Source organism: Ostrea edulis, chromosome 5 (genome assembly GCF_947568905.1).
Source record: "Ostrea edulis chromosome 5, xbOstEdul1.1, whole genome shotgun sequence".
In the NCBI taxonomy this organism is placed as follows: Eukaryota; Metazoa; Mollusca; class Bivalvia; order Ostreida; family Ostreidae; genus Ostrea; species Ostrea edulis.
The window spans coordinates 82,177,595-82,204,341 of record NC_079168.1 but is presented as its reverse complement, the minus strand read 5'-3'; the positions used below and the strand labels follow the sequence as shown (position 1 = coordinate 82,204,341).

Below are 26,747 nucleotides of genomic sequence, written 5' to 3'. Positions count from 1 at the left end.
ATCTCAAGAAAGTAACCCATCTTTGAAAATCATCAGGCGAAAATACAAGCTTTTACTATACCGAGGTTGGTTTGTAATACAAACCCTGGATTCTGGGTGGGACTACAAGAGAGGTTTAAGTTTTACAAACATTCTTAAAAAGTACTCAAAAACTACTAATTCTTGTTTTGGGCAAATTAAGCAATCCATGTTCATGAAACATCTCAAATTCTCTAGAATTTCACACTGGAAACCATAATCATCAATAAAAACAATCCCCAGTATTTGTAGAAATGTGTTTATTAGCCAATGTATACAGAAATGACTGTATCATAAAATCATTAAATTGTCAGTAATTTTCTTTTCCTGAACAGAAAATTCATCAAAGCAAGAAAAAGATACATATCATGGGACAGACATTGAAGAGACAACCCCTGTTAGGATCAGTCAAAGTAGATACTTCCCTTAAACAAGTTCCTGATCTGAAAAGATACCCCCACCCCCCACCCCCAAAACAGTCACTGATCTAACATTTTCTGCCTTTTAATTTGGAAAGACTACAAGAAAGAGGAGAGAAGTTTAGATTTGTTAATGACTACACTAGACTATGTATATTCCCTTAAAGGTACTCAAGCACAGTACATTGTTGTATATTTCTGATTGACAAGTCACACACAATAAAACAATTCATACAACCTGATCAAAACTACAGGACTTTCATACAGTGAGGGGACTATATACAAATGTCAGCACCAGGGACACGCTCACTCACAAACTGCTAAATATAACTCTTTGTTCTTTTTCCCTGTTCAGAAGATTGGCTGGCATGTTATTGCTGAGTGGAGAACACGAATTACTTCACTAACACACAAAAGTCCAGCTGAACGTTTTTATCCCTTTATGTGTATAATTCTTCTACATAGCACTACTGCTTTATAAAGGTGTTATGAAAATTCCATTTTCCTTGCATATACCTGTAATGTGTATTGCTTTATACGTTTGTCACTTGCTAGTTTTGGCATAAATGTACGCTGAATTATACAGTGTATCAGTCCACGATTTGGTTTCCTACGACCAAGCTGCAGGTCAATTTTTACTGCTATAAAATTCTGGTCCTGAAATCACATCTCGGACACATATTAAAGTCTCCACGATACATTTTCCATGTCCATGTATTAAAAATTTGGTATCTGATACAATCTTCAGTATATTAATACTGGCATCAATGTGTGTGATACACTGCCCGACTCTCGTCTGCGCAGACAATAAAATAAAACGAAGTCGTAACCAGGCTCACCTCACCGAAGCCAATTTGTATTATCTCTACCTACACATCTGCATGCACCATCAAGAGGTAGACCGACAAAGATGTTACAAATTACAGTGATTTGACCACAAAATAAACACACACACGCTCGCACACTCGCATCTCCTTCAAATAAAATCCACTTCATACATAATTATTGTTCTTGTTTATAAATAATTTCATAATAAATACATATTTAAATTTACATATTAGATAGTTGATATAAAAATCTTATCTGCAGAAACAAAATATCACAATGATAAGAAACTGCGACATAAACAGCTGATAAACTTGCAATGAATTGATGCTGTAAGCCATGTGTAATGAGAATGAACTGAGTACAAAAACTTTCCCCGAGAAAAATCTTAGTTGCAAAGATAATCTTCAAATGCATTTGTACCAAAGTTAAAGAACTTGATTATAAACATAGTTGTCTAGAGCATGCAATAACTGCAATAAGAAAATACATTTTTCACAAGAGTATGTTGTTTTACATGAGAGATACAAAGTTATCAATAACGAGAAGTACATATCTCTGCATCTCTCGTCTTGTATATAGATTCAGGCTAAAACAAAATTATGTTTCATATAAGCTTCCACAGATATCACTCCAAGCTGATCACCACACTGGCCCGAGCCACTGACCGTTGCTGGTCACCACACCAGTCTGAGGCACTGACCACTGCTCAATACCATACCGGCCCGAGGCACTGACCGTTTAAAGCATTAATATCACACCTTTCTTCACACTTCACTTTGGCGGAATTGATTTGTGTTAGTTAACAAAGGAACATGATTGCTCTGAAGTGAGAGATTTCTGGCCTCTTTGTGTACAGTTGGATAGCTTTGATTGTTTTTAAGTGGAGCTCTAATGGCCAGCACTTGGGATGACCGATGATTTATTGAGTTCCTATACGTATCAGGTCTCTAATTCGCTCCTCTGTCATACAAACACCTTGGCCAGGGCGTCAGCTCCTGCGCTGGCTATATATGGTTTGGAAGGATGAAATGCCACGTCATGAATGGACTCTTCAAATTTCTTTCTGTGGGCGGTGATTTCTTGTACACAAGTTTTACTCTCTAAGTTCCAAAGTCTTATTGAACAATCATGACCTGAAGGCGAAAACAAATGTCATTTTCAAATGATCTTTATATAATTACTGTATAGTGTGCACAAACTTTCATTACTTGGTTACAAGGGAGTTCTTTTTTTTGCAAACAACTACACATATGCTAGTGTTACCTGTAATTATTACAGTCAGACATAGTTATAGCAAACACCCTCATCACTTACATCAAAAAGATTTTCATTCCCCACAGAAATAACAAGAGTACCGCAAACGGTACAATAAACGCCCGTCTGACAGTGAAATTCAACCTGGAAGCATATTGTGCACTCTGAATTGATACAACACACACTCTGAATAGAAAAGCCTTAAAAAGCGGGTCATGGTGCACCAATCCATCTGACATGTGAACTGATTATGTATTTCTCTGAGAGTGAAGTTGTGACAAAATGTCGGTGCAATATTTATCTATGATGATAAAAAGTCCTGGAAACCACCCCTAAAGTAGGTCATGGTGCGCCAATTAAGTTGAAATGTTTGAAATGTGAACTGATTATGTATTTCTCTGAAAGGGAAGTTGTGACTTAAATTTCAGAGCAATACCTGTGACCATACCATAAAAAAAATCTGGAAAACTGTTTGACCTACTTCTACCCCTAAAGTACTGTAAGTCATAGGAGGGACCAATCCAGCTGAAATATAACTGCACTTGTCTTCCTTAGAGAGGAAGCCTTTGACTAAATATCAGGGCAATATCTGTATCCATAATGAAAAAAAGCCCAGAAAACTGTCTGACCTATTTTTAGTCCAAAAGTAGGTCAAGGATGGACCATTCCAGCTGAAATGCAAACTGAACTTGCATTCCTCGGAGAGGAAACCTTTGACTTAATATCAGGGTAATATCTGTATCCATACAGAAAAAAAAAGCCCGGAAAACTGTTTGACTTTTGTTTTCCAAAAAGTAGGTCAAGGATGGACCAATCCAGTGAAATGCAAACTGAATTTGTATTTCTTGGAGAGGAAACCTATGACAAAATATCAGGGCAATATCCGAATCCGTGATGAAAAATAAAAAGCCCGGAAAACTGTTTGACCTATTTTTAGCTGAAAAGTATGTCAAAGATGGACCAATCTAGCTAATATGCAAACTGGACTTGTATTCCTCAAAGAGGAAACCTTTGACTAAATTTCATGGCAATATCTGTATCCAATATGAAAAAATGCCCGCAAAACTGTTTGACCTACTTTTAGTCCTAATGTAGGTCACAGACAGACGGACAAATTTAGCTGAAATGCAAACTCAACTTGTATTCCTCTGAAAGGAAGCTTACCCCGGTATGTGTAAATTTCAGGGTAATACCTGTATCTGTAACTAAAAAAAGTCCGGAAATCTGTTTGACCTACTTATTGCCCTTAAGTAAGTTAAGGATGGACCAATCCAGCTGAAATGCAAACTCACTCTTACAATTCTTGAGGGAGATATTGTGACCAAATTTCAAAGTTGTACATGCTTCCATTGCAGAAACAAGAGCAACGCCAACGTGGCATAATACGCCCGTAGATTTTGCTCAAGGAAAACATATTTTAGTGGGATTCATATTTTAGTGAAATTAGCACTGTCCTCTGTGAGCTAATTCATTATTATGCTTGTAGAAATGGATATCGAGATATAAAGAGGGATAGCCTTAGAATGCGCTATTTCATAAATATGCTAACGGTTCGGTTTGTATCCTGCCCACAAGGTTTTCCTAATAAGTGATACTACGACCTTGACCTTTGACTTCTGACCTTGAAAAACAATGGGCATCTTCCTCTCATCATGGTGATCAAATGTACCAAGTTGTAAAGTCCTAGGGCTTATGGTTCAGTCTGTATCCTGCCCACAAGGTCCAGACAGACAGACGGACGACGCCATACCATAATACGTCCCGTCTTCGACGGGCGTATAAAAAGTGTGGAAAACATGACCCCGAATGGACAGACAGCCGGCCAGACGCTTGGACAGTGCCACAACATATTACGTTCCGTCTAATGACGGGCGAATAAAAACAACAAATAATACATCTGATGTAACAAATCACACCCCTTGCTTAGCAAAATGGGATGTCTGGCATTTCACAATAAAATGTTTTACCGTCGTTTGACAAATATCACACACAGATACAGTAAAATGTAGTTGTATATGCATACTTACTTCCTGATAATAAGTATAGACCATTGGGATCCACAGCTAAACTAGACACTGCATTCAGATGGGCCACCATGGAGTGGATCAGTTTTCCTGTAACACACGTAGAAACACATGTACATGTTATTATTATTTTAAAGTCCATTTGTAGAAACACATATAATTACCAAGTCCATTTATAGAAACACATATAATTACTAAGTCCATTTGTAGAAACACATATAATTACTAAGTCCATTTATAGAAACACATATAATTACTAAGTTCATTTATAGAAACACATATAATTACTAAGTCCATTTGTACAAACACATGTAATTAAAGTTGAATTAAAGTTTAAAGTTCATTTAAATATAAACACATGTAATTATCAAATTCATTTGTACAAACACGTGTAATAACTAAATTACGTTAATTTTTACAAACACATGTACGAGGGCAAGTCAGTAAGTAACCAGCCTTATTTCTGGTTGAGATCCACCTCTTTTTTTTCTCTCAATGTAATTGCCCTCTAGTGTGATGCACTTAGACCAACGCTGTTCAAGTGCCATAAGCCCAGAACACCTGCCGTCAGCCCAGAACGCCTGCCATCAGCTCAGAACGCCTGCCATCAGCCCAGAACACCTGCCATCAGCCCAGAACACCTGCCATCACGACTTCTTCATCAGACCGGAAATGACATCCACGAATATCCGTTTTCAAGTTTGAAAATAGGAAGAAGTTGCTAGGAGCTAGGTCAGGCGAATAGGCAGGATATGGTTGTAATTTATACCTGTTTCGCTCTACAGCATCCATTGCAACTTTGCAAGTGTGTACTCTCGCGTTGTCCTGTTGCAGCAAAACTCCTTTAGAGAGTTTACCTCAGCGTTTTTCACTGATGGTGGTTCTCAGCTGGTCTAGCAAGTTTGCATAGTACACTCCAGTTATTATACTTCTCTTGGGTAAAAAGTGCAACATAATAACACCTTTTGCATCCCAAAATACTGTGGCCATCACCTTGCCAGCAGATGGTTGGGTCTTAAACTTCTTTGGCCTCGGGGACCCCGGCCCTACCCACTGATGACTTTGAGCTTTATTCTCTGGCTCATAGAACCCAAGTCTTATCAACAGTCACCAGACGCAAAAGAAAATCTTTTGACCTAAAACGCTTCAACAAGGCGCTGCATACTGATGCTCTGGTTGCTATTTGCTCATTGCTAAGGGATTTGGGGATCCAACGGGCTGTTAGCTTGCACATACCTAAACGATCATGCAAGATTGTTGAAATGCTACCATGTGAATTGCCTAATGCCTATGCTATTTCTTCCATCTGAATTCGCCTATCAAAGTATACCAGATCCTGAACTTTCTTACACATTTCTTCATCGGTGGCATCCAGTGGGCGTCCAGACCTGGCTTCATCTTCGAAAGACGTTCTACCACGTTTGAATTCCCCTACCCAGAATTTAACCTGAGCATAAGATGCAGAAGACACATAAACATCAGCTAACTCACCGTGTATTTCCTGGCCTGTTTAACCTTTTAAATACAAGTACCGAATTATAGAATGGTACTCAACTTTCGATGAAAAGCATGCCTTTGCATCACTAGCCATGTTTGACATTCAATATCTTATTAAAGAATGACTCGATATACGCGCAATTTTGTACCCAGGTATAAAACATGTATACAGTGAAACAAGGCATGAAAATCATGACCGTCTCAGTCAATTGGAAATGGGATAGGCTGGTTACTTATTGACTCGCCCTCGTAATCACCATGTTCATTTGTACAAACACATGCAATTACTAAGTTCATTTGTATAAACACATAATTACGAAATTCATTTTTACAAGCACATGTAATTACTTAGTTCAAGCTGAAAGGTTTAACTTTGCATCGTTTTTTGATAGACTACATAAAAAGTGACACATGTATTTGCAGCATTCTCAAAATGTGCAGACAGCTGGTGATTTCACCTGATATTAAAACTGATTTTTAATACCTGTAAAATAGAGTTTTGATGTACAAATTGACTTTTTCACTTTACCAAAATAGGAGTTACCATGAATTAATCAATTGTAACTTTTCAAACTGGTTTTTTGGCATCTATAAGGAATAACTACCTTCTCATTTGTTTTTTGCAACCGTTAATGCTGATTTAAAAGTTACAAACCAAGTTTTACTGGAGTTGGTAAAACATGAAATATTTTACAAAATGCTCATGCTTAATGTTTTGCTTTGAGTCATTGTATCATGTCACAATCGAAAGCTTTCCATCTCGTTAATGCTAGTTTAACTACCTTTAATCTCAGTGCAATAGCCAATCAAAATGCAGATTACAAAACAGTTGCATAAGAATGAAGTTTCTGATTTTTTTGTCTTTTTGAATAACCTAGTTCCTGACCCAAACTAGTCTATGGCATGGTACAGCTGACCAACTGTGATCAAAACAATGATAATAGATTTTCAAACATTCCCAGGGAGGTTCCTGGACACCCCTCCCCCCTCCAATCAGCCAACGTTGCTTCAGTACCACACCTCAGTCACTAAATAGATAGTGCACTACTGACCTCTGTTAAAACCCTAGCTGGATTACAGCAATATATAGCTGACTACAGACAAAGGTTTGTTTCTAAGTTGCTGTCATTAAAATCTGAATCACCTGTAATATGAAGTATAATGCAGAAACTCACCTGTGATGTTGTCAAAAAACCTAATGTTGCGGTCTTCGTGTGCAGTGATTGTAATGGGGAGGGTGGGATGATTAACCACACAGTTGATCTGGTTGTTACCTCCATCTTCTGAAAACATCCAACATTTGATGATTTAAGGCTAGTATCATTTATACTGTCGCTATTATCTATCATACATTTAAATAAAACTTCTTGCATAGCCTCGCCGTCAGTAACGTACCTGTGGCTGATTTTGTGTCGATGCAGAGCACCTGCTTGGCTGTCTCTATATCATAAATGTAAGTATTGGATGAACTGTAAGAGGCCACCATTTGGCTAGGATCACATCTTACAAAATCTACCGATGTCGGTACACCGTCAGCTGTTTACAGAAGAGAAAAAAAATATTTCAGGTGTATCAGGACTTTTCCCCACGACCAAATCACAATATAAAAATCATCTGGTGAATTTTCCTGGATGTGATGAGCATTCTGTATCAGTATTCTAGATCTAATGAAAGTCTGAGACCACAAACTCCTTTGTCCTTGTTACATGAGTTGGGCGACCTTAGGTACTATGCACTACATGTACAGTATTTTACAAAAGAGATTACAACAAAGATGAAAATGAATTGGTTCTAAACTCCCATCCTAAAAGCAACTTTTGTAAGAAACTGACTGTGCACCATTTTCAATTCATAAAATGACTGTGCACAAACATAAGTTTTTAATTTGAATCGTAACTTTTTCATACAATGGAATGCAGTATTTGATTTGGCAAGCCATATGATGAGGCATCTTAATAGAAGTTCTTATAAACTTAAACAACTCTTCATGAAACTTGGGTCACATACCTTCCTCTGCTGTGTAGCTCTGTAGAAGAGGTGGTTTCTGCCCAGGACTCCAGAGGCGGACTGTGCCGTCAGCCGAACAGGATAATAGCTGCAACTTTGAACTATGTACAGACAATCCCCAGATTGCATTTGTATGGCCTTCTAATGTGCAATTTAAAACATTCTGATCTGCAAAAATAAAGATCACATCGCTAACCAGTGAGTAGAGTTGCCTTTGTTTGAAAAACTCTGTACTTGCAGCTTCATGAAACTTTCGATGATAATCAAAATCAAAATTTAAGCAATTTTCATATGACATTTGGTAAGAGTTAAAGAGTTCTTACCAAAAGAATCATAAGGGTCTATGTTTGAGCTGGGTATATTCCAGCATCTGATTGTAGAGTCCTGTCCTCCACTGAAGCACTGTTCTCCTGTCGAAGTTACAGCTAAACATAACACCGGACCTATGTGTGCACGAAATGTGTAGACGGGTTCAACATCTAGTGAAGTGGCTCTGAAATGAAAATGTCATCATTACTGTGACTAAACTACACATAGGTGTTACTCATGCTGTAGATTTTAATGTTTTAAAATAGCTACAATAGCTCTCTCATTAAAGAGTTCTAGGTAGTACTACTAACTTTTTGGCAGGGACTGTTTTCTGAAGGTTCCATAGTTTTAGTGTGTGATCTTCTGATGCTGTGATCAGGACTGGATCAACAGGATGAAAGGCTAATGCTCGCACCCCGTCAAAGTGACTGAAACAATCAGGATTCCAATTAATGGCCAAAAAAAGCAGAACCACGAACTTAGTAAGACGCAACGTGTGAAGAAATGGACACAGCAACACACGGATGAGATGTGGAGAGATGAAACCATAACAGACAGAAAACATGGAGAAATGCATACATTAACACATGGAATATGTGGAGTTAAGAAAACAATACATGAATATATAAAGAAATGAACACATTAACACACAAGTATGTGGAGAAATGGACACATTAACACAGGGAATATGTGGAGTAATGGATGTGTTAACATACAGAATATGTGGAGAAATGGACATGTTAACACAGGGAATATGTGGAGAAATGGACACTTTAACTCGGAATATGTGGAGAAATGGATGTGTTAACACACTGAATATGTGGAGAAATGGATGTGTTAACACAGGGAATATGTGGAGAAATGGACACATTAACACGGAATATGTGGAGAAATGAATGTGTTAACATACAGAACCTAGGGAGAAATGGACATATTAACACAAGAAAGATGTGTAAAAATGGATTTACCTGCGTAGAGTGTACTTGGCATTCCAGGTTTTCCTATACACCTCCTTGGGAGTTGATATCTGTAACCAATACAACCAAGTCATTAAATATGTCCAACCAACTAATTAAAAGTACACCACTCGCTCATTACTTACATACAACTCCCTACATACGTAAAACTGACTCATTACATTTGTACAACCGACTCATTCCATTTATACAGCTGACTCACTACATGTGTATAATCATACATGCACTGTAAAATTACTCATTTTGTGGGGTCCAATTCTTATTTCACCCTTGGATTGACTAACCCTCAAATTTAATATGCCATAAACTTGCATAATTTACAGAACAATTCTTCAATTCAAGACCCCAGAGACAGCTTGTATGCAACTTGACAATGAAGTGTGTGCGATTTCCCCTCGTTTGATGTCCACGTCAGCTTAGAAGTATACTGTATAGCATAGTATGTGTAACTGCATTCATAAACGAGTAGAATCATTCCAGGATCAGCTGCCTTGAAGCAGTGACTCGCTGTATTTCACTACAGTCAACATTACAATGCTGGCACATCATTTAATTCACTCAGCAATGTATTTTGCCTTGTGTGTTTACTTTAAAAAGGCATAAACAGACATGCCCACAAAATTAATCCCCCTAATGATTCCCAGTATTTTGTCAGCCAATAAATTCAGCATGTCACTGGTTGAGAATGGTCGAGGTGATCCTGAAATGATTCTATTCTATACATAGTACATCTTCAGTAACTTTCACAAAGAGAAGAATTGACAGGACTTTGTACAGTCAGTCAGCCGAGCAGTAAATGTCATGCTCAAAAGGGTTGGTGAACCACAGCAAAAATAACATTGAAGATTCTACGTGATGGACTGTATCAAAAGCACTTACTATTTGTAAAATAAGTAAAACTAGATGATTTGTTTTTCTATTCCAGACAAAATTAAATGGTAAAAGTTGAAAGTAATCCATTTTAACATTTTTCACCTACATCTTTAAAGTTTTACATCTCTTTAATGTTATTGCTTCAGTTTTCTTAGTTCTCTGCTTTCAAATTTTGGTTTATCAAATTACATTTAAGAAATACAGAAGACTTTAACTTTATTGTCATAAATGGACAATTGCAGCACATTCATTTTGGCATATCAAATTACATTTAAAGAAATACAAAAGAATTTAACTTTATTTTCATAAATGGATAACTGCAGCACACTCTTAATACTGGTATGGCAAGTCATAGGTCATCTCTTTAAGCCAGAAAATATTTCATGATAACCATCTGAGACAAATGCTGGAATTCTCTATTCCTGACAAAGGTTTTGTAATTATGTTTCAAAATCAGAGTTGTGGGGCTTAACACATATCTAAAAATCCCCTACAGGTGGCAGCCCACGACTATTGTTTATTAAGTCATGATAGACTGATAATCTATGTATGTCATTATAGACTGATAATCAATGTTTGATGAGATTGCACTGATCTGTTCCATGCATTTTATGATGAAGGAAGGAAGAACTGTCATCAAAAGTTATCATGCTTTTAGCACTTACCCCAAAGAGCTGAGAAACAGAGACCATATATGTAATATATGTATCATTATTGCCATGATACCAGTTTGTATGTCATGTACTTTTAATTACTAAACGTTATACAATACATTATACTGCTATGGAATTATGAGACAAGTTTGGTATGAATTTTCTATTTACCAATGAGGGCCACTACTGCAATGCAAGAGAGCATGCAACAAAATCTACTAAAGTTTATTCTTACAATCTACATAACAGTCGCGCGACATCAACTATCACAAAGAAAATAAATTCTTGTGGTAACAAACTTTAAAATTTTGACTGCATATGTAATCAATTTTGTAAATAATGCAAAACCTTTGTCATAATATCTGTGAAAATGTATACTTTATCTCGAAGACAGAAAAGTGCACAACTAGGAAACAATGTCTACTAACACTAATGTTTAATCAATGTTTACTATCACTAATGCTTAATCAATGTTTACTATCACTAATGTTTAATCAATGTTTACTATCACTAATGTTTAATCAATGTTCACTATCACTAATGTTTAATCAATGTTTACTATCACTAATGTTTAATCAATGTTTACTATCACTAATGCTTAATCAATGTTTACTATCACTAATGTTTAATAAACATTTACTATCACTAATGCTTAATCAATGTTTACTATCACTAATGCTTAATCAATGTTTACTCACATCATAATTGTTCTGATCTGCTTCATTATTGACAGTAAGGTCGGCTAATTCACCCAAATCTTCCAAACTTTCATCATCAGGGTCTGATCCAATCATCTGTTTACGAGAATCTGAAGGAAATGCGATGGAGGTTCCTCCCTGGATACCTGTTCAGGAAGGCACTCAAGACTTCTAATACATATAACGAGCTATATTCCATGTTAAACATACAGATCAGACAAAGCTGAGACATACTTAAATATTATTCAATACAATACTGCTTCATTAAAACACCAAAAATGCATTTAAGCACAAAACTGACAGCAAATGTTAAATGAGCAAATCATAAATTACATGTAGGTGTACCAAATTTCAGAAAAGGAACTGAAACTTGAATAGCAACCTTATTACAGGGAAATAATGCTTTCACAACATCTAAAGCAGAGAATGATGCAGTATTTCAACTTTATATATACAGGTAAATTTACAACTTTTCAAATGCAGTAAATGAAGTCTAGATATGAACGCAGTTTAAGAAACACTGAATGCAGTGAACAGTTAGTAATGTTTGGGGGTTTCAGGGGGAGTCACTCTCCACCTCTCCTGTCATGCCTACCCATGTCATCCACATCAGTCCCGCTCGATCCGGGCGAGCCAGAGGAGTTACTGCCCCTCTGCGGACTGGAGGCAGCCCCACTCTGATAGGAGGAAGACTGGGAGGAGAAAACGTCATCGTCCGATCCCAGATTGGCCAGCATTTGTTGTAAGGCTGATCGCTTGGGTCCTGCAGGCACACATTACCGTTTGTAAACTCAATTATTTCCCCTTATATTTTCATCAATTTTTGTTTGAAATAAGATAATTTTACATAATCTAATATATCATCACATCACTATTTAACATGTTCATCAAGCCTAGTTAACTCTTCCAAATTATTTGATAATGAAAATGTTGGACGGTTGCTGGTTAATGATATATAAAGTGTTCTCCACTGTATATTATTGATGTGATCACTACTTTCAAACATACTATCTACATTTACCTAAAACCAAAGGATAGAGAATTTAAACAGTGTTGATTGTACACTGGCAGAGCTCTCATGAGAGGGGGAGGGGTGTTGGTCAGTGCCCAATCACAGCTTATACAACATTTAATTCAATCATGCAGGACTGACACATATTTTTGTTATAAATAACAAACAGGTTTTTTGTCGTGCAGGGAGGAATTAAGCACTTCTTTCTATACATCTAAACAGGTGAATATTGTAAATTTGGATCACAACATCTAGCTTTAATGTTTACATGCTTCATCATTCATATCCACACATATAGAACTCCTCTCTTTCTGCTATTGTGCTCAGAGACCTTCCAATTTTCACATGGCAGTTTTAAGCTAGACACATCCTGCCCTAATGCAAATAAGGCTGTATGTACTTTCCTAGCAAAATGTGCACAATGGAGAGAGAGAAAAAAAAACACTCATGCACTTATCATTTAAAATCATTGGCAATGTGTGTTTCTAATATTTGATTGAATTATCACACAAATTAAGAAATCAAATTATTTTTTTCAAATAAACAAGTATTTTGATGGTATCCGAGATGGTGTACTCAGAGCACTGCCAATAAAAGATTATGTGTTTATGACATTGTGTGTATTCATAGTAATACGAGATTGTGTTTTCATAGCAATATGAGATTGTGTTTTCATAGTAATACGAGATTGTGTTTTCATAGTAATATGAGATTGTGTTTTCATAGTAATACGAGATTGTGTTTTCATAGTAATATGAGATTGCGTTTTCACAGTAATACGAGATTGTGTTTTCACAGTAATACGAGATTGCGTATTATTGGCAATACGAGATTGTGTATTCATGGCAACACTCTGGCTTTACCCCGACAAATCGTGGGAACTTGATAGAACGTGACTTACTTGACTTCAGTCCCTTTCTTTCCTTTTTATACTGGTCTTTTAGTCTATCTATTAGTCGCTGGTCCACGTCCCACTCATCCTTATCATTTTGCACTGTGTAAAGCATACACCCATGTCAATCAGTGAGTCAATCAGCTGGTCACTTGAGTTTGGAATTCTACATGTCTATATGGGGTGATAATTACCTAGTGTGGTTACATGCCTAATAACAGTGAATAAAACAAGACCATACACAAACAAACTTATATTGTGTAATCACCTCTCTGATATCTACTTTCTATAATGGTACAAACAAATGTGAAATATACATAAGGTACATCATTGTGTACTACCATTAGTCATGCACTAAAAGTGCCTGTACTTAGCACGCTACATCGATAGTCAAATATATAATGTACTGTCATATGCCATCTTAATGCCTAGTATTTCAGTGATTGAATGTAGATGTACTACTGATCATCCATACCTACACCCCCATTAGATCCCCACCTTTCTTTTCAGCCTCAGTATGACAGGAAGAGGTCATGTGATAAGTTAGGATTCGAAGGGTAAACGTGAACAAAAAAAGGTGACTGGTCACAAACACAAACAACAAAGTAATCCCTTCATATCTGTACTTAAGCTTCCAAACTCAAGTGAATTTGCAGCATGGTCAAAGCATTACAGACGTCCAGGAGAACATAATCAGGAATTTTCCACAAAAAAAAAACAAATGTGAATTGATTACTTTGACTGAGAAAACAATAGAAAAGAAAAAGGAAAAGAACTAGAATACACATTGACATCACTCCACTAAATACTACACACTAAAACACTGCCACATTAGGAGACTTGTGTGTTCTCCCACACTGTGACGAAAAGAAAGAAATAATCAAATTATAGCAAACTCAACACCAACAGAGACAGACAGGGAACGTTACCCCACTCTGGTCCATCGCCATGACTCTGGGCCTCACCAGCGCCGTTCTCGGCCTCCTCCACCAGGAAGTCAAACTCTGCCAGCGCTTCCTCTGTCTCTGTGTCATCGTCAATCATTGCAATGTTGTCCACGTTTTGTATCTATAACCATGAAGTAATGCATAAATAAATAATATCAATGCAGGCTACTAGAGTATTACATATAACTGTACCTTTGTTATAGATTGTTAACATTAGCAGAACACATGTTTACAATAGTTTGTTTACATTAAAGGGACACCTGTTTACAATAGATTGTTTACATTAGAGGGACATGTTTACAATAAATTGTTTACACTAGAGGGACACATGTTTACAATAGAGGAGCATATCTTTACGAGAGATTGTTAACATTAGAGGGACACATCTTTGCAAACAGGTTTTTATAATATAATAGATGAGCTGCATAATTCCAATACATTGTTAAAATGAAGAACTATTGTGTCAGATAGATTGCACTTGTCAGATAGATTGAATACAAGATAGACTGAATTACCTTTGGCCTTTTCTTTACATGCTTCACTTCACTTTCCTCATCTGCAGCTAAGCCATCGTCCTCATCACTGAAACATGTAAACAAGAAAACATTCAGAATTCACACGGAAGGTCCGACAATTCCTCTCTCTTAATCAATAGCGCAATGTCAACCTTCAAATGTAATTCAAACAGATCCCATCTATGACTTTGAAGAAATACCTTAGATTATCGTCATCTTCCATACCATCTTGACCCAGAAAGTCAAGAGTGGCCAAAACAGAAGCCTCACTGTCCAGGAGGGCAGAGTCCACTAGAGAAGCCGGGACTTTCTTCCCCCTGACAGAGAAAGTCAGTCATGCATAACAGAGAGATAGAAACTGATCATTACTTAAAAGACAGATGATTATACAAAATACATGTATATCAGAAACTGGAAAAGAACAGCTGAGTTCATGAAATCTGATTACTATGTACAGTAAAACACTACGGTTACAGCAAACACACCTATAACGCACTCACTCCTACAGCAAAGTGATTTTCATTTCTTATAGTTTTAAATCATATTATAAGGCCAAATAAATTAATAAAAAGTTTCTCAGGCCAAATTTTTTAAATTTTGATCAGGCAGACAGGTATTGATTTTTGGGGTTTTTTTCTTTTGCTTGGCTGTAGCATGAGTTATCTTTCTTTTTTAACTGTAGAATGAGTTACCTTTTCTTTCTCGAATATAGAATAAGCAATGAAATACATGTATGGAATTTTTATTTTTATAAAAGATAAGCTTCACGCATAACTTACTATTAAATGTATTCTATTATTCTTAACCAATTGCACATAATTGAGTTTGCATTCAATAATTATTTGATCAAAAGATACTTAAAAATATCTTGTTAAAACCTTCTAAAAGTTTTACAAAACTATCTATAATAAAAGAGTTACCTCAATTACACAAATATAATTGGAAAAAAATTCCATGTGGCACTTTATTAACGGATGCGGCTGGCCCGAGAAACTATTGATTAATTTTTTTGGCCTAAACTTATTGGATGTAACGAATAATGTTTATAATGAATTTATTTTATTTTGTCCCCAGCAATGTGCAATAAACATGTTTTACTGTATGTACATTAGGTGAGAATAGAATCAAAGTTTTCAATTATACAGGACAGAGGCACCAGAGGTCGAACTTTGATCATTTGAACATACCAGGATACCATTATATTATCAAAACTTTCCATAAATATTTCTGTGTTAAAAGAACAGCACTGAGTTCAGAGATACACTGTAATGTAGAAAAATGAATAACTTATGAAGGATCAATATAATAAAATGAAAACACACACATACAGTGTATAGAAATCATAGCTTTTAAAGAAAACTGTTGTATGAACTTGTATATCAAAATGAACTAATACAATCTAAATGTCTGCAATGCTTGTTATGGAGATTTAGAAAGAAAAAAAAGAGAAAGATTTATAAAACTTAAATTTCACCAAATACAATAGGATGGATAATAATAGGTTCCTAATAGGATTATAATCTGCTCATGCAAAACAATAGAGCTTTTTTACTATCCAAACATATGTTATTGTAAGTGGTCATTTCTTTTATTGTTTTGGCAGGGCATATGTAACAATAATTCCTGAGTCAGGGACATTTTACCCTCATATCAAAAAATAATTTTGCAGCATATTGATCCTCCCTAGAATTCATGCAAGAATAATCTGAACATGTGTATGAAAATGGAAGAAAAGCCTGCAAGAATTTAGCAATATTTTGGCTAAACTTGCCAGTGCACCACAACATATGAAAATCGCTATCCTTCCCAATTATTGCAAGTTTGATTTGGTCAAACCCAAACTGCTATCATTACAACTCTACAAAATAATTTCTATCCTAACACAAAACTTGAGTGTAATTCAGTGAAACTAGTCCTGCTATTAAAGGCTGAAGATGTAGTACCTAGCTTTGCTCTGGTCATTGACCCGTTTACTGGACACTTCTCCATTCATCTGACCAATTGCTGGCTGAGCTCCCTCGGCTTCACTCTCGGCAGCATGTGCTTGTAATCCCAGAAGGGAGCGCACTCTAGCAGACCTCACGTCGATAATGGTATCTGTGTATCCGATCTCTTGAAGATATCTAAACAGAATACCCACATTTTCAACAATCAACACCTCAGAAATTGCAATAAAACTCTAAGAAAAAGTTCTGTAATGATTAAATCTGTCCATCCAGACCGAGTCTGTCCCACGATTCACACTATACTCACTGTCTCAGCAAATGTCTGCCTTGGCGCCATGACACATTGCTAGCGGACGGCATTACTTCCCCATCCATACCTTCCTCTGTAAAAAGTCACTCTAATTACTGACACCTATCATCACATTAATTACCAAGTCTAATTAATTACCAAGTCTCATTAATGACTGAAGCACACCGACATCTACCATAACAATAATTACTAAGTCACATTAATTACCAAGTCTCATTAATTACCAAATCTGATTAATTACTGAAGCACACTAATTAAGTGACAACTAATATCATGCTAATTACTAGCATCACTGACCACAAAACTGCAGTCACCTATCAAAAACTTTTAACTAGTGAAGACTCTTTAGTGTATAATAAAACATCAAGTCATTTCATCTTAAAGGGAAAGGCAACCTTAACCACATTGTTGCTTTTATGAATAAAGTATTACTTACTGATATCGTAAATGACAGTCTTCAACAACAAAAATCCTTGCTTAACGATTAAATCAATATTAATCTATCATATATTTCAAATTACCCGCTGCTAAGAGAGCAGCCAATGAAGTTTAATTTATGACATCACACTGTCGGTTCCGGTTTGTTTCATCATCAGCACTGTAAACAATAGTTAAATTTGGAGCCGTATAGATTTGAGCTCATTCTTTCACAAGAAGAAATTTAGAAAAGAAGACATTCTAGTCGCAAACCAGACAGACGGCACATGTTTCTTCATACAAATGTCTCAAACCTCAACTTGTCATTACGCAAATGATGGATCCACAGCTTACATAGTCTTTTCTTTCAGATGACATGATTGGGTAAGGAATTTCAACAAAATTTTTTCCACATCCCCCCTTCTCATTAATGTAATTAACTGCTTGACAGGAAGGCATCGACCTATTTATACGTAAAATCTACCACATGCATATTTTTGATAATCTTACAATCTCATCAAAACCGGAACAGATGGTGTGACGTCAAAATTATTGATTTGTGTGGTCTTGAATATAAAAGAGTTCCACATCATGGCAGCCTCTAGAGATGACGGGAATTTCAAATTTTAATGTTTTCAAATTAGTACTGTAGCTTATCTAGGCCATATCAACAGAATAGTATGACAAATTCTTATCATATAATTAATCCTATCATTTATCAATGTAAAAAAAAAATTTGGGTTGCCTTTCCCTTTAAAGTCCTAACAAAATTATCCAAGTTGGAAAATGATGAAACTGACATACCATCTTTCTTTTCCAGAGATGGGGGTTTGAGATCTTCTTGGTTCATTTCTGTTCCATATTTAAGCTTGTGGTACTTGGCTCTGCAAACAAAAATATATCAGGGCAATTATACTTGGTGGTGAGATTACTTCCACAAACTTGCATTCAATGATTTTGAAGATCATTTCTTTTTGTGTCCCTGGTGATTTTTAAAAACTTTCTGGAAGGCTTGTTAGAGTGTTTTACCTACAAGTACAAATCCAGCACTATGAATATCAAAAACTCTTTATTGTGCTTTATAAATAGCATATACACCTCCACTAACCTCTCTTGCTTGAGGGCAAACTCCAGCATTTTGATCCTCCTGACCAGGTCCTGCTTCAGATTCTCCTGGCCCTTCCTCTCTCCTTGTAGAAAAGCTATTCTTGCCTGCAATACATATAAAGAAAATAATGCTCTCAGACTCTAGAATTAGTGATGGAGAACAAAATATGTCCATAACGATCCTTATCGGGCCGGTTCTAATTTTATTTACTTTATAACTATTTTAAAAATCTAATAAACACTTAAAATCAAAAACCTTTAATATTGTATTTTGTTACAATAATTACTCGGGGACGTGGACTGTGGTTTATACCAACATCCATGGTACTAGAAACAGTATTGTCACTTCTACTCGTTTCCATCCATGCTTATATTGTTTTGACATTGACGATGTTGATCCTGTAGCATATATTAAATGCGTTTGACATGATCTTACATACTGTCAATGTTTACAGTTTTGTCCACAATGCCATCATTGAACATAACAATTGATCAACATACAGCCACCTTTGAGGATTTTGACAACATTTTGTTTAAACAGATTTCTAATAATGATTCTATATAACCTGAACAATACGACCCACAGTTTTCGGTTATTTCGGGTACCCATTGCAGCCCTACTACAATCATGCTAAATTTCCAATATGGGAGCATTTTGGATTCCGTGCAATGGGAGAAAACAGTAGATCATGTTAATGTAAATTTGATCTTTTAAAAGAAAAACATGCAATTGTCACAATAAGATACGAAAAGCAGTAGAACTGTTTATTTGGTATTATTCATAGCATCTTAAAAGTATCATATGTATAGTATCGTCAGGCCTGTAATCGTGATACGTATTGTAAGGCAAGTGTATCATTGCACCCCTACTAAACATATCTCTAGTTCTCCAAAATACTATTCATGCCCTGCCTCTTTTCCAACTTGTCTAATAAGGGTTGAACTTCAGTCAACCGTGTTGAGGTTGAATGAGTATTGCCAAGCAGTCAATATCCTGTAAGTGTTTTACAGTACATGCTTATCAAATTGATCAATTACTAAGAGGTTACTCGCCTCAGTTACTCTGTCATTATTCAACAAGCATTCTACAGTCCCAAGTTTAGTGATTTGCCTAATATTCTGTGTAAATAGTCAACAGTTTATGTATATATCAAAAAGAGAAGACGACAATAAAATGCATGTCATATTTTTTATAGTTGTATGGATCTAACACAACAACGAAAAAAAATAAAATACAGAGAAGTAGAAGATTACAAGAATTAAAGATATAATGAGTTCAGTCAAACATGAAATTAAGTCTTACAGTTTTTCAATTATAACAAAAGTGAAACATTCCCGTGGGGATCCGGGTTAAAATAGGTCCTCGGTACCCCTTGCTAGTTGTAGAAGGCGACTAAATGGGGTGGTCCTTCAGATGTGACCGTAAAAGTCGAGATCCTTGTCACAGCAGGTGTGGCACAATAAAGATCCCTCCCTGCCATTAGCGCCAAGCATAGGGCAAAATTTTGCAGCCCTTCACTGGCAGTGGTGATGTCTCCATATGAGTGATATATTCTCGAGAGGGATGTTAAACAATATTCAATCAATCAATCAAAAGTGAAACTTCGAATGTATCTACTCATTAGGTAGGAACATATCAAATTTTAGTTTCCGTAGTTATCACAGAAATGCAGAATACAACCAACAAAAAGTCCAATAAATCTCACAAAAATCATTCAAATGTCAATAGTCAGGAGTATAATGCAAACACACTATTTGCAAAACAACACACATAAATTATTTAAACACACATGTATATTTCTATTAATTTAAGCATTTTTGTGAAGTTTCAATCTTGCGGGGTCATTGATTTTGTGTAAAATCTTCAGTCTTTTGTATTTCCCACCAATACAATATATATTGCATTCTGGGATTCCATGACGTAAGTGAAAATGCAGGATTTAGACTCCAATAAATGTGTACCAGATGTAGACTTGTAGCATTTTACTCGTTACATTGGGCTGTCATTTACATTTTTTGGTGAAATTTATATCAACAAACAGTGATTCATTTTGGCGTGCGTCCTGTGTAAATTACGTATTGAATTTGCTAAGGACGCATTATTTCAATAACTGCATCTCAGTGGATGCATGAAAATTTAAAATTATATGAAAATGTTTTCATTTTCCCCCAGGTAATTAGTACAAAATCTAAGCTCCAGAATGTACTACACAACCGAGATATTCCGAATTAAGAATTATGATATTTCATTGGTCAACTCGCATTGCATTAACCAATGAAACCAAATGATACTTATGACATTACAGCAGGTAAACAAAACTTGGAACTAGAATGTCCTCGCATACAATCCGTCCACTGATTTTTATTTTTAATTTTATAAAATTTCCTAATCAGGGAAAGTTAACAACATTTTTGCAAAGTGATGTGAATGATAATATTGCCAGGAACTACGGGTAAAAACCAAACACGGAGTCCCTGAAATCAGACGTCGGTCCTGAAAACGAAGTAGAGGTCGAGAAAATTTGAAAGGTGAAAAAAATGTCACCAAAAACTGCTTACACTTTATTCTTGGCTAAGATTTGAGAAAAATTAAGAAAATCATTAAAAAACAAATCTATTGTCACCCATTTATCAACAACACAAAGAAATAAAAACAAATCTACTGTCACCCATTTATCAACAACAAAGAAATAAAAACAAATCTATTGTCACCCATTGAAAATATATTAATATGCACGTGCATAGCAACACTGGCCTTTGAAAGCGATTTTATCTACATAATTCACTCATGGCTTTGCTAGTATCAAGATTCTATTGGATGGATTATATGTTTGAATCCAAAGTACATCTTCACGACCATGCAAACGTAGTTATTATATAAGTTTTCTTCAAGAACTAGTCATCGAGAAATCAAAATCTAAAAGCCAATTAATTGAAATAAAATTTTCATAATCGAGCGCTTAGAATGTCAAACAATCGATTGATTTTCGATTAAAATCGATGATTGGAACACCACTAAAGGGGAGTTGACACAAAATTAAGCATGATGGAAAAAGTAATATTGAAGGACAGGAACAATTGAGAGCAAAGGGAGGTAACCCATTGTGACACAAAATAATTTGAGTTACTTGTTTGCATTATGACCCTGACTGGTCAAAAACCTTATTTAAAAGAATAAACTTGATCTGAGAACATACATTAGCAAATCTCATACCAAATTTTGCTTTCCTAAAATAAAAATAAGTCTGATAAACAAGAATTAAAGAAGCGCAGTCAACTGTGATAACATTTTTTTGTTAGAATTAATCAACTGTAGAAATAGAAGTGAAACCTGATCTGTATCTACTCATCAGATACAGTTGTACATATCAAATAGCAGACTCCTAAAGTAAAGCACACAGGAGAGAAGTCTGAAAAGTATTTATTTGACACAAAGTCCCATAAATCTCATTAAAAGCTGTCAACTGTGACAAAACTTAAAACTTGTAAATATCACATACACCAAATTTCAGCTTCCTAAATCAAATGTGATGGGGAAAAAAGACAGGAAAAGTTCCAAACTGAGTTCAGTGAGTTGTGATAGAAACAAATAACCCCTTGGTTTCACCGACTATTAAATTAGACATAACTCAGTGTCTGATGATAATATTAAGGCTGCTTCCTATTCAATAATTTATCTGCAATAAACTACAGATATCAATATGATTAAGAAATGGCCTGTTATGGATTGTAAATCTCCCATTTGTATGAAGTATTTCCACATTTTGAAAGATTTCAGCAGCATGTTAGTTCTATCCAGTACAAGAACCTGCATGCACACAATTTTATGGAAAACTGTATTTATGGCACTGTCTCGTGTCTTTTAAGTTGAAGAAAAACTGGTGCAGTACTGACTTCCAAGAGACTTGAAATCTATGCACCTCTTTATGATTTTGTCATACATTACTAATTTAATGTTCCATGATTTACAAAGTAAAGCGGTGGTCTAATAGTCACCTGATTAAGTCTAGTGTGAATTCTTGTCTACATTGTCTTGTGCTATAGACATTTTTTTAACTATCTAAATGTAAAAAGGCACACAAAAAATTGAATTGTAATCTGTTTTTGTTAAAACAAATGGTTCCCCAGCTCCAAAATTTGCAAGTGCTCCAATTTACACCCCCTTAGTTCCCATTAATATACTGCATGGCATGGAAGTGAAAGCATGAGCAAAAACATAGACACCATGAACTGCACTTTGCGCATAGAGGAAAAAGATTCAGCATCAATGAGACCAATGTCAATTCAGTGGGGTTTTTTTTTGGGGGGGGGGGGGGTGATTTGGGGCCAATATTCGGTCCCAGTAAATTCTGAGAATTCTTTGTATGACCTATCTATCTAAACACAATGTTTACATTGTGTACACTTTACTTCCGGTGATGAAAACCTGATAGTGGTTTTAGTACAGTGAACACTGTCACAGTACCAGTATTTATTAGACATGAAGCATGGTTGTTATACATCAATTATACCTTAAAGAATCTTCATTCCACGTGTATGATTGATGAATATCACAAATTATCATTAAAAATTTTCCCCAATTTTCTTGTTTTGTTGCTAATTTCCCCAACTGTAAGGGACCGCAAGTCCCAAAAGTATTGACTGTTATGCTTAAGAACCAGTAGGAAATTTAGTGAGCATACCCTTGTACATGAAAAAGCTATAAAACATCTCTCTTTGATCCACTGAAAATTGTAGGAAAATATTAGACCCTATAGGTCAGAACAATGTGTACATCATTAAACTTGAGCTGTTCCTAGCAAAAAGGGCCCTTAATCATTTTTGGTGCTAAAGTGTGAACTATAGATAATAATCCCTCAAAATATCAAAGGGATATTGATTATTGTTGAAATATTGCAGTCAATCAAAGGTGACAACAAACTTGTGATTGGTAATCATGACCTTTTTCTTTACAAGAAATGACCCTTACAACTCAAAAAGTTAAAAAACACTGTATATCCGACTAAATTTTGTTCGGATTCTTTAAGACCCACTAACTTGTAATCTGTTAAACACTTCTCTAAAGGTCATATGCACACAAATGCCCAACAAGACAAATGATAAACAACATGTGGCCTGTAGGTAGCACACCAGTAATTATTGTCACTATTTATGACTCTATAGGGGAAAATCCATCAAAATCAGTTTGTTAATTTGATGCCAAATTAGGAAGTCAGAAATGTTCTACGTTACCTATCTTGTCTGCTGATACTGAAAAAACCTACACTTTACATGGCATTTTCTTATGTATTTCTTTTTACCCACAAACAAGACTATCCCATAGTTCTTGAAAAGTGTCAATAATGTAGGATTATCCGATAAAAGTAGTAAATATCCGACACAAGTTACTTAATTGTCGGTCCTGATGGCTGATAAAAGATCGGGATCGAAGTCCGTTTTTTTATCGGGAAAAATGGCAGCCATGTGGCCCATAAATTTTCAAACCGATGCAAAATCTGGCAAGGCTTTGAAACGTAAACATGAGGAATCTGTTATGAGGAACTACAAGGAGAAAGAAACCGATTGTATCTCCGCCTGGCAAACTGGGAGACAATGGCTTTTGTTTGATGCGGTTTTACCTACTGCTAGGTGACACCATCTGCTCAAAGTCACGAGACCAACTACACCCGGACCAAAGTGAGAGAAAGAATAATTTAAACAACTGAAGAGAAGATGAGAGGAATAGACAGGATAGAGAGAAAATGGAGGGTGAGAGAGAAATGGAGGATGAGAGAGAAATAGAGCAAGAAAATGACTCGGTGAATTGAGAAAGATTCAGAGTGTGAGGAAGATGAGAAAGGGTATGAAAGGAGAATTCATGAACGCATAGCTGACATAGAAATTGAATACAATTACACATGTAGTTGATTATAAGTAAAATTTATAAATACCTCAAAAGCAATGCATTTTTTTCTGGACTGACAAAATTTTGTTTGGGCTGACACTATTTCTAACAGTGTCAGACCAAATGTCTGACACTTTTTTTTTTTTTTTCACATATATCAGTCTTTAATTCCAAAATACATTACTATTTCGGGGTAAAGTCTCCGCAGAGACCCCCTTATAATCTTTACCTAGGGTGCCAGGGGCCCCTTGGATTAGATGTATATAGGCATACATATACATATATATAAATTTATCATATAAATTTCTACATATAGAAAACACAAACATATATGTATACATACAAACACACACACATATAATATACTGTTATATAACAAAATTTATTAACATGTTATGGCAAAAAAGGTTCTTATTTTTACGGAAAAACCAACAACAACACACAATATAATTATGTACATAAAGAACCTGAAACTGTCTGACACTTTAAAAGAAATTTCAAGAACTCTCTATCCTCAAATCCACATGTTTTTCATGTGTGTTGACAGCCCAAGTGAACCTTTGAAAGTAGCCTCATCTACCAACATCAAAAAGCTCCTAGGTAAACAATCATTTTCTCACAAGATTTCCTAATCAGTGGTACAAAATTAAGAAAGATGGATAAGGGAAATGAGAAAAATTGCGAATGAAAATTCATTATGATTGGACAATTACCAGTGTGGTATCTATGAAATTTGTCGTCACAACAAAACCAGATATAAAGATAAAGTTAGATCCCAAACAGTCATTAAGAATTCGAAATTTTGCTTTAGAAATGGAACTTGAGAAGGAAATGTATTAAAAAAAATTCAATGACCACTACCCGTAACCAGTACATGTTTGTTTTCGAAAATGTTTGGAATGACAGAAAAATTTATCCTGACCAACAAACTGCAAATGGTAGTCATTCCAAATGACTGACAGAGAAAAATAAAAACTTTAAAAACTCTGCATAAACAGTGCATATTGGAGGAAAAGGGTTCACAAGCTATTTTACATCCTCCTCTCCTGTTAGATCCACTATAATTTTTAGAAAAATATTGGATTATCATGTCCCAACAATATGCACATCTGCAAATGGCAATGCAGCATTGTACAAAGTTTCAAGTCTATGCGATAAGCCATACAGTAGAAGAAGCATTTGAAGATTTTGTGACAGAAAGACAAATTACAAACACAACACAGTTCCCCCTGGAAGAGGGGAGACATAGTCTACTATACAACTTTTTTTTTCAGTAGTATCTTTGCTTAAAACTCATTATTGTTTTAAATTTATTAAGGAAATAAGGGGCATATATTTTGATGTTCTCAAATAAGGGGGTGTATCAAGCTCTCAGAACTTATCAATGCACAACATTCAGCTCCCATAATTTACTGTGATAATTCTTATATATTTGACTTTGTCTCCATTATTTTTCTCCTGTCTTTCTTTTTTGTAACAGGAATATACAAACACCAGACAAGACTGATGGAGACGCATGTGTGTTTGCTGGTGAGATGACTGTTACTGAGGCTGTAAGCCTCAGGTGAGTCATCAAAGCCCTGTCATTCATTATCGTCACCTTATGTCAATACTGTTATCATATCACGATGCTAATGATATATATATTCAGCAGTTTTATTTTCTTTAACACAGGTGTTAATGTTGACCTCATTTTACATTATTTGTTGGGAAAAAATGTCAAAAATGAAACCGCCATATTGAAATTAAAAATGGCGGACGTTAACCGATAATGTGCTGCATTGTTCCGTATATTACTTTCAAATCACTGTTAACCAGTTAATATATATTGCCTTGTATGATTTCATAAAACATATGATAGTCCAAGTAACTGTCTAAGCTATTTACTTGAAGTTCTGCACGCTCCACTTCCCATTGTGATCGTTCCATCTCAAAACGAGCCCATTCAGTTTGTAGAAAATGCAATATTCCTGGCATTGAATATTGCGGGCGTTGGCCCACATCATCTGCTTGCTGTTTTGTCATCATCCCCAATGCCCCCGAAACTGGGCCTAGCTGTCCCGCGTGCTGAGATCCAGGGCCCTCTCCGTCATTCATTTTCTAAGTTTGGAAGCCATTACAGTATATTTAGCTTAGATGGCGCTGTGAACTGACGTCATA

The 26,747-nt window shown here is 35.7% G+C and overlaps 1 protein-coding gene across 9 annotated transcripts; it reads right to left on the bottom strand.

Moving 5' to 3' along the window:
* Positions 1–261: 261 nt before the first annotated feature.
* On the bottom strand, positions 262–26,743 carry LOC125649158 (striatin-3-like). Of its 9 annotated transcripts, none has more exons than XM_048876414.2 (19): positions 26,475–26,743; positions 18,705–18,808; positions 18,401–18,480; positions 17,177–17,252; positions 16,867–17,046; positions 15,124–15,240; positions 14,924–14,990; positions 14,427–14,529; positions 13,471–13,563; positions 12,153–12,320; positions 11,558–11,703; positions 9,325–9,383; positions 8,668–8,784; positions 8,371–8,540; positions 8,048–8,215; positions 7,436–7,576; positions 7,216–7,323; positions 4,547–4,633; positions 262–2,398 (listed from the first exon to the last, which is right to left on the bottom strand). In XM_048876414.2, exons 1-19 carry the CDS (start codon positions 26,682–26,684, stop codon positions 2,229–2,231), a joined length of 2,364 nt encoding a protein of 787 aa, XP_048732371.1. In that variant the 5' UTR covers positions 26,685–26,743; the 3' UTR covers positions 262–2,228. The 9 variants fall into 9 exon arrangements, with proteins under 9 accessions (XP_048732371.1, XP_048732370.1, XP_048732374.1 ...); XM_048876413.2 differs by having other exon boundaries at positions 14,391–14,529; positions 26,475–26,742; XM_048876417.2 differs by lacking the exon at positions 12,153–12,320 and having other exon boundaries at positions 14,391–14,529.
* Between the last annotated feature and the right edge of the window lie 4 nt (positions 26,744–26,747).

Coding starts and splice junctions, on each gene's coding strand:
- LOC125649158 (XM_048876413.2), bottom strand. CDS start 26,684: ATGAATGACGGAGAGGGCCCTGGATCTCAGCACGCGGGACAGCTAGGC. Junction 17,253..18,400: donor ATCTCTGGAAAAGAAAGATG/GTATGTCAGTTT, acceptor GACTTTTTACAG/AGGAAGGTATGGATGGGGAA. Junction 8,541..8,667: donor AAAACAGTCCCTGCCAAAAA/GTTAGTAGTACT, acceptor TTTTCATTTCAG/AGCCACTTCACTAGATGTTG.